This window comes from Cyclopterus lumpus, chromosome 21 (genome assembly GCF_009769545.1).
Source record: "Cyclopterus lumpus isolate fCycLum1 chromosome 21, fCycLum1.pri, whole genome shotgun sequence".
NCBI lineage: Eukaryota > Metazoa > Chordata > Actinopteri > Perciformes > Cyclopteridae > Cyclopterus > Cyclopterus lumpus.
In genome coordinates this window covers 20176886-20186481 of record NC_046986.1, presented here as the reverse complement: position 1 = coordinate 20186481, position 9596 = coordinate 20176886, and the positions used below count along the sequence as shown (strand labels likewise).

Genomic DNA, 9596 nt, shown 5'->3' with positions numbered 1-9596 from the left:
TATCTCCTGACTGCCAATCGAAATAGTGTTTTTATTGTGAATGCTAAAACCTGAGGAACCCATCATCCGAACTCCATCCATCCATCCATTTTCAATACCGCTTATCTTCATTAGGGTCACGGGGGCACTGGAGCCTATCCCAGCTGACATAGGGCGAAGGCAGGGGACACCCTGGACAGGCCGCCAGTCCATCGAGGGCACATGTAGGGACATACAACCATTCACTCTCACATTCACACCTATGGGCAATTTAGAGATCAATTAACCTGCAGCATGTCTTTGGACTGTGGGAGGAAGCCGGAGAGCCCGGAGAGAATCCACGCTGCCACGGGGAGAACATGCAAACTCCACACAGAAGGACCGCTCCAACCGGGAATCGAACCCGCAGCCCTCTTGCTGTGCGGCGACAGTGCTAGCCACTACACCACCGTGCAGCCCATCCGAACTCCAGATTAACTTTATTAATTATGAATATTTCAACGACAAAAATGAATTCCATTTGCAATGTTCCTTTAGGTTTTATGCATTGCTCACACAGTAGATTGCAGCACGCTGAAACAAGGAGGAAACCTATTTCCGAACATTGATTGGCTGGTTTGAATTCCCAAAGCTCATGTGTGGCTGTAGTAAGACAAGATATTAATAACGGTAAGATGAGGGAGCAAACACTGGGTTCGGATGGACGTGCATAACACAGGGCTGAAAGATATTTTCTAATCATGATGCAAAATGTTTCTCATGTAAGGTTGTTTTTTCTTTCAGGTTTAAATGAAACAATCAACTACAGAGTTGCTCTCTTCTCTCTCACTTTACTGTGTTACTGTTTCATTGTGCTGGTAAATGTTGCTCTCGTTGTGACCATCATCTTGGATAAGAACATGCATGAACCAATGTATATTCTATTGTGCACTTTCTGCATGAATGGACTTTATGGGACAACAGGTTTCTACCCCAATATTCTCTGGAATCTGCTGTCTCCGGTTCATGTAATCTCTTATTCTGGATGCCTTGTTCAGGCTCTAGTGATGTACTCATTTGCTTGCTGTGATGTGTCTATTCTTTCAGTCATGTCATATGACAGATATGTGGCTATATGTCGACCCCTGGAGTATCACTCTATTATGTCAAAGCAGAGAGTGTTACTGTTAGTCTGTTTCTCCTGGTTAACACCTTTTTGCATTACTGCCATGAATGTTATTCTTACATCTAGATTAGAGCTATGCAGCCCATATATTGACAGACTTTTTTGTATGAATTGGGTTATTGTGAAACTTGCTTGTTTCCCAGCTGAGACTATCGTCAACAACATAGTTTCATTCATTACAATAATCATTTACTTATTTCATGGTTTATTCATAGTTTGGTCCTATGTCTATGTCCTCAAAACTTGTGTCAATTCTTTAGAAAACAGAGCAAAGTTCATGCAGACATGTGTGCCACATTTAGCCTCCTTGCTCATTTTTCTTGTGACCAGACTTTTTGGTGTCTTTAATACGCGGTTTGGTTCAAATCTCCCTCCAACCATTCAAAATGTTATTTCAATAGAACTTCTCATCATATCTCCCATTATGAATCCTCTCGTTTATGGTTTCAAATTGACCTTAATTCGCAACCGAATTCTAGGGGCTATTACTTTTAAAATGAAATGAGGAAACTCAAAGGCATTTAATAATGCTCTCATATAATTTTTGTATCCTTTGAAATATGATCTTTGAATATGGCATACTTCTTTTTGGATATTTACATGTTCTGCCTTTAGCTAATGGTCTAGTTAAATTTACAGATGTGTCTGAGATGATCCTTGTAAATGAAATTGTTTGCCTTAAATATATTTTCCTTTGCATTGAAAGCTTTTCAAATATTCACTTGCCTTCAAGTGTCATTAAATGTATGTAAATACATAACCTGTAACTTTTCATTATATTTTAAGGAAACGTGTCAGTGTACAAAGGTCAAAAGACAGATATACCAAATTGGAAAGAATGTGTATATAGATTATAATATTCAGCCTTTCAAACATGACACAGGTGAACTTCCTGTCTTGAACAAAAAAAGATGTACATGACATGAAGGCCAAAGGCAGAGGAGTAACCTGTACCTTACTTGGGCTGCATGATAACATGCACAGTACATTATCTGCTGATAGCCAAATGTATAGTTTTCTATTATGTGTGCATATATGATGATCCTTTGACAATCAGATATTGGTTTGCACTAAATATCTTTGCACTTTGCATTCTTTATATTTACTTGCCTGTTTGAAATGTATTATTTCATCGGTGGAACTCATGTCCTAATAAGTGGGACAATAAAGGAAAGGAGGAGAGCATTTCTACCTTTCAAATCTAAGCAGCCTTTTCTTTGTTAAATTTTAAGCTTTGTCGACTGACTAAAGGTAATTTAGTAATGATGAAATTTATGTTGATGTTTTAAATTCGCATTACTTAATTTCAGTAAAAGTAGCAACTTATTTGTCTACTTTACAAAATACATATATGAGCATATATTTATATTATATATGTTATCTTGAATATTAACCATAACTCCCAAATATCTTTTCACGTATACATTTTCAAAATTGTTTCAGGTACACGCCTTCCTTGTGTTCGTAAGACATTGTTAAATTCCAACTTTCAGAGATCCCAGGTTTGTGTGACATAATTGTGGCACATGTACAACTTGATAATGTTGTCACAACATTGATAGTGACATATTTCTCTTTATTTATTTCTAAAATTAATACATTAATGCATTATTTATGGACCGCCACAGTCAAACAACATGAATAAATCATACAAATTCCAAATGCAATTCTTATAACCCTATGGCAGTACCACTCTTTAACCGTCTGGTTTTTGAAATTTGCTCTGACCCTTCAACTGTCATGAATACAGCAAGTTAAAAGAGGAAAGTTGATGAGGAGGGCCACCGCTTCCAGGAGAGGTGGATGATTAAAAGATGTTTTACCGAAAAACAAAACAACTGTCTGCCAAATTTGTCATGAGATTTTGCCTTGTTTAAGGAATAAAAAATGTAAAGAGACACTATGAGAAATAAAATGTGAATGTATACAACAAGCTATCAGAGAGCAACCGTGTTCGAAAAGTGAAGCAACTCCAAGATAACTTTGCCACATAGCAACGGTCTTTTAATGTATCAAATGAAAACTTCACCAAAGCAAGCTACAAAGCGACCATATTAATTGCTAACGATGGCAAACGTTTTACAGAAGGTACGTTTATCAAAGACTGTTATAAAAATAGAAGAATACATTTGCCTCGAGAAGACAGAGTTTGCAAATGTTTGACTGGCTCATAACATTGTGGAACGAAGAGTCAAAGATCTGTCATCAGATATTAGAGACAACTGGGAGAGGTGTTAACGCTGGCATCAACATAACAGAAGAGATGCTTGACCTTAAAAGCCTTGAAGCCCAAACGAGAAGAACAGATTTAATCCTTACTGTTTGCTCATCTGTTGATGATATGAAGCTACCGTGGAGTAAAGTTAGTGGGATTATTACCCATGGTGCGCCTGCCATGACTGGTGAATGAAGTGGGTTATCCACACTGATCTGTAACACTGTCAGCAGAGAAGAAAGCATTGCTAATAAACTTCATTGCATCATTCATCAGCAGGTTCTCTGTGCTAAACATCTCAGATTTGATCATGTTAAGAAAAACGTGTGGTCAAGGCAATTTATTTAATTTGCTCTAAAACCCTATACCACTGCAAGTTTCAGCAGTTCCTGCTTGACATCCAGGCTGAATATGGAGATGTAATACATCACAAAAATGGGAGGTGACTGCAGAGATACTTCTCTCTTAGAAGGGAAATTTGACAATATCCGTCAGAAAAGGGACAACTGACGCAGGAACTGTCAGATGCTGGAATGGTGGCAGACTTGGCTTTTATGGTTGCCATAACAATACATCTGAATGCGCTCAGCGTCAGCCTTCAAGGACAGGATGCTTATAGTCCAAGAATTGGAACAAATGCATTTAAGGTATGCAGGGGGGAAACCAGTGACCCAGAATCTTAATAATATGGTCAGGGTTGGTTGAAGATGGGTACTGAAAGCCATGGGACAGCAGTCGACAGGGTCGGAGGCTAGTGGCCACAGTCTGAATTTCTTGTATGAGGAACGGGATAGTGAGTTGGCAGTCAAGTTTTGGGATGTGGGAGGCTCAGATACCCAACTGGTGCTAAGCCAAATCCAAAGTGAGCCTCTGCGTGAACTGCATTATAGCGAGCCGATGAGACCGTCCTTTGTTAAGGATGTCTACGACGGCGCTGTTGCCTGAATAGATTGCGATGGTCTTTGGACCATTATTGCCCCCAAAGACGGCTGCTACGACTACAGGATACATTTTGGAAATCGAGGAAGATGGGGTAAGTCATGAGTATTCGAGCAAACTTTCGGCTGAGAACCACTTTCCATCTATGATTAGCTGGATGTCTTCTGGCTTGGTGATATTGCCGTCATAATAGAAGATGATGCCATTCCAAAAGGAAAATAACTTGTGCCACAGTTTTAGCTCCTTTTGCATGCTTTGTCAAGTGTGATGTGGTTGTGGATATTTGTAATGAAGGAGGTGTGGGTGGCATAGTTTAAGTGGCCCAGCAGCAGTTTCTGTCATGCTGAAGTTAGAGTGTGTAGACCGTGTGCTGGGGTTGAGGAAGGTAGCGTAACAGTGAGGAAGCCTTCTAAGAAATGGATGATATACAGGTTTTTGGACGTTTGTCAGGATCAGGCAGAGTGCTTAGAATAAGCAATCAGACTTACCTGGGCAGCTCTGGCACCTGAAAGACACACAACAGAATAATATGCACCCTTCCAAAGGAGACCAAAAAGGTACTGGTAGTCGGGTTGGGTGAGAAGGACTTTGAAGGGTTGGATGTGGTGGGATCGATTGTTATGTACGGCATGGAGTAGTATGGGCTGGGACTTATGCTATTGATACTTGTGATGGTGGACCCTGGGGGGATGAAAGTCTCTTTTCCCCTGAATATTTCCTAGAACCTACGCCGAATGAACTGATTAAGAATAGGTGAAAGGTGGGTTAATGGGTGGACCGATCATGAATGCATCGTGGACTAACTGGGCCAGTAGTTTATCGACTCTGTCAGGCTCTGAGATGACTGATTGATAATTTGTACGTGTGTCGGAGGATTATGGCATAACCTGCAAACCTGAGTGAAAGCTGTATGTGGAACCTATATGAAGAAGCTAATAAACTGTCCGTCTGCATGGTTCTTTAAGGCTGAAGCTAGAGCATTAATGTTTAAGCTTAAATCTGTTACGGTTTGGTTTCGGCAAGGCCCAAGAGCGGACAATGAGGCGGAAGGGTACGTGTAGGAATGGTTTTATTTGGAAGACTGCTAGTGATTTGTAGGGCAGGAATCGAATGCAGGTAGGGAGATGTGGTGGTGTGAGCGGCGGTGGCTGGGCTGCAGGGTCAGTACCGGAATCCTGGGCACGAGGAACAGAAATTAGTACAACGGCAAGATGAAGCAAATCACAAAAGATACTTTCTGTCGTAAAAGACTAAGAGTGGTCGGGAGTCACACTAACACTGAAATGGCGAAATAATCTTCTTTTTATGCTTTATGGCGGATGGCGTCCAACAAAAGGTGCATTACCGCCACCACATGAGTTACCTAGTTATCTATCCCTTTAAAAAAACTAACCTATATCCTTCCACTCAATCCTGTTTCTTTCAAATATTGCAGTACCTTTCCTGCCCTCAAGGTTAATGCATCTTTTAATTGTATTTCCTCTACTGCTAGCTTCCTCTTCATTCTGTCTCTCTCAATTGTGAATTTCTGGCAATGGCAAATGATATGTTCTACAGTTTCTACTATATTGCAGTGCTCACATAATCCTGTTGGGTGTTTATTTATTAAGTTGCATGGTTTTGTTCAGCCTTGTGTCAGTCTGGTTAATATAGTTTCTTCTGTCGTGCTTCCTCCCCTTTGCCAACTTCCTTCTGAATAGCATTAAGATGTCTTCCTGTGCATCCTACTTACCCATTTCTTAATGATTTAGTTTCTGCTTTGCTGAATACAATGTCAGTCTTGTTCTGACATTCCAATGCTTGCTTTGCTAATTTGTCTGGCGCTTCATTTCCCCTTAACCCTCTATGTGCCCGCACCAAAATGATTAAGTTGGAGTAGTGTTTTGTATATTTCATTGATTAAATCCTGCCTGCTATGAGATGCGAATGATTGTAATGATAATAATGCTGAACTGGAATCTGAACAAATGATGACCTTTCTGATCTGAACCTGGTGGTACCGATATCGGTACTGTAGAAGTGAATGTTATTTGATTCAAATGCATTATATCTCTTGCGAGTTTTCCACTGCTCCATGCAAAGCAGTCCTGTTTGGCCCTTTCACTTTCCCAACATGGCAGAAGTACCATTGTGGTTGGATGCTTGTCTCCAGAATGTCTTTGCAGATTGGCCCAATAGCTCAATGTTAATTCCTTACGCCTCAAATGCAGCGGCATCTCACCCACCTCCACCTGAAGAGCAAACACAGGACTGATCCAAATACACAACCAGTTAAACACTGATGTCATCAGAGCGATATAAATATTTTTCATTGCAGGCTTGCTGGCTCCCCATTCTGACACTGTAAGACATTTAAAATATTTTTATATTTCATAACTATCCTCTGAATCTGCTCATTCCATGTAAAATGATCATCGAACCACACACCTAGAAACTTGTTCAATCGTTAGTACATACATCTGAGTATCTACTATTTTTAGTAAACCAGATTGTTTTAAACTTGAATCCCCATGCATAAGACCATCTTTCTGCGCTACTGACCGGAGTAAGCTCTTTTCGTTTGATTTTGCACTTAATTGTGCAAAATCACCACCCGGACATAGAGTCACCACAAGGAACTGGCAATGCTGTTTTGTTTTTTTTAGTATGGAATGTATGGGTTTGCCAGCATTGTTTCCAGTTTGCACACAGAGCTCCTGTTCCTAGCCAATTGTTCAGGGGGGTGTCTGCCAATTCATGGGACATTGCTCTCAGACCGTCTAAGGCCTACGTGAAAGATCCATCTGGGGCTGTGTTATTTGAAATAAAGGTCATTAAATGATAAGTCATTAGAGAGGTGGCAGACAACTGTCCATGCACTCCCTCTAAGGCATCTCGGGTAGTCAGACACCAAAATTAAAGCAAAGCTTTGGCAGGTTTGCTTTAATTTCTTCCATCGTGACTCAAATTTGCACCTCCCAAATCACTTCCTTACTCCGCTTATTTCCTTTTTGGATACTGCTTGTGCTCACTACTTTAAACCTCCCTATTTCTTTAATCCTGGCCGCTCGTTATTTTTGCTCTTCATTTCTATATAAAATCAAGAAATTTCCATCCCTCAAAACCTTCGCCATGAGAATATCTCCAATCTGATTTTTCAATACCGTGGTTAGTTTCACTGGGCTCGTGGCAGAAACCTCTCTCTCTTCTCCAAACCTCAGAATAATTTTAAACTCCAAACCGTCTGGACGCTCCAGTCCTCCACCACTTTCCCTACTACTCCTGATTTTCTTTGTGCTTGTCGAGCGAAATTTAACATCTCTTTTCTCCCCCTTTCTCCCAATACCGTGGCTAATTTCCATGCTATCATCACTGTCCACTAAATTTCAATGACATTTTGAGACTGTATTTTGATTGTGAAAGGTCACAAAAATACAACCTTAATCTCAAGGTTCAGGTCTAAAACTCAAGCAGATTTAGTCGGGTATGAAAGTCCAGTCAAATTCTGGTCTTGTTTTTAGGCCTTTGCAATACTCTAGTTTGGACCCAGCAACATCAAGCAACAAAACAAGTGGACACTTAAGTGCCTCACTCGATGTCTTGTTTTTATTGTGAATGCTAAAACCTGAGGAACCCACCATCCGAACTCCAGATTAACTTTATTAATTATGAATATTTCAACGACAAAAAATAATTAAAACTGCAATGTTCCTTTAGGTTTTATGCATTGCTCACACAGTAGATTGCAGAACGCTAAAACAAGGAGGAAACCTATTTCCGAACATTGATTGGCTGGTTTGAATTCCCAAAGCGTGTGTGGCTGTAGTAAGACAAGATATTAATAACGGTAAGATGAGGGAGCAAACACTGGGTTCGGATGGATGTGCATAACACAGGGCTAAAAGATATTTTCTAATCATGATGCAAAATGTTTCTCATGTAAGGTTGTTTTTTCTTTCAGGTTTAAATGAAACAATGGATTACAGAGTTGTTCTCTTCTCTCTCACTTTACTGTGTTACTGTTTCATTGTGCTGGTAAATGTTATTCTCGTTGTGACCATTATCTTTGATAAGAACATGCATGAACCAATGTATATTCTATTGTGCACTTTCTGCATGAATGGACTTTATGGGACAACAGGTTTCTACCCCAAGATTCTCTGGGATCTGCTGTCTCCGGTTCATGTAATCTCTTATTCTGGATGCCTTGTTCAGGCTTTTGTGATGCTATCATTTATCTGCAGTGATCTGTCTATTCTTTCAGTCATGTCATATGACAGATATGTGGCTATATGTCGACCCCTGGAGTATCACTCTATTATGTCAAAGCAGAGAGTGTTACTCTTACTCGTTTTTTTCTGGTTAACACCTTTTTGCATTTCCTCCATAAATAGTATTGTTACATCCAGATTAGAGCTATGCAGCCCATATATTGACAAACTTTTTTGTATGAATTGGGTTATTGTGAAACTTGCTTGTTTCCCAGCGGACACTATTGTCAACAACATAGTTTCACACATTACAATAATTATTTACTTTTTTCATGGTTTATTCATAGTTTGGTCCTATGTCTATGTCCTCAAAACTTGTGTCAATTCTTTAGAAAACAGAGCAAAGTTCATGCAGACATGTGTGCCACATTTAGCCTCCTTGCTCATTTTTCTTGTGACTGTACATTTTGATGTCTTTAATATGCGGTTTGGTTCAAAGCTCCCTCCAACCATTCAAAATGTTATTTCAATAGAACTTCTCATCATACCTCCCATTATGAATCCTCTCGTTTATGGTTTCAAATTGACCTTAATTCGCAACAGAATTCTAGGTGGTATTACTTTTAAAATGAAATGATGAGATAACTCAAAAGCATGTAATAATGAACTTACTTATTTTTGCATTTGTATATGTTCTGCCTTTAGAAAATGGTCTAGTTATATTTACAGATTTGTCTGAGATGATGCTTGTAAATGAAATTTGTTTGCCTTAAATATATTTTGCTTTGCATTGGAAGCTTTTGGGATGTTCACTTGCCTTCAAGTGTCATTGCAGTGAGTGAAATTAATATAAACATATAACCTGAAACTTATCATATTTTAAGCACACAGTGGTTTTGCTTTTGAGACTGTATAGATATAAATGTCAAAAGACAGATATATTAAAGTAGACAGATTATAATATTCAGCCTTTCAAACAAGACACAGGTGAACTTGCTATCTTGAACAAAAAAAAGATGTACATGACATGAAGGCCAAAGGCAGAGGAGTAACCTGTACCTTACTTGGGCTGCATGATAACACACAGTACATTATCTGCTGATAGCTA

The 9596-nt window shown here is 39.4% G+C and overlaps 2 protein-coding genes across 2 annotated transcripts; both read left to right on the top strand.

Annotated features, from left to right (window-relative positions):
• Nucleotides 1–369: 369 nt before the first annotated feature.
• On the top strand, nucleotides 370–1649 carry LOC117750632 (olfactory receptor 11H6-like; the record flags this gene model as incomplete). Its single annotated transcript, XM_034561902.1, has 2 exons — nucleotides 370–398; nucleotides 746–1649. Coding segments are annotated over 2 exons (933 nt in total), but the record flags the coding sequence as incomplete, so codon positions are not given.
• A 6546-nt stretch (nucleotides 1650–8195) lies between these two features.
• Nucleotides 8196–9125, top strand: LOC117750739 (olfactory receptor 142-like). Its single transcript, XM_034562066.1, has one exon. It carries the CDS (start codon nucleotides 8196–8198, stop codon nucleotides 9123–9125), a length of 930 nt encoding a protein of 309 aa, XP_034417957.1.
• Nucleotides 9126–9596: the final 471 nt, after the last annotated feature.

Bases quoted from the DNA above. Each gene is read 5' to 3' on its own strand.
- LOC117750739 (XM_034562066.1), top strand. From the start codon at position 8,196: ATGATGCAAAATGTTTCTCATGTAAGGTTGTTTTTTCTTTCAGGTTTA.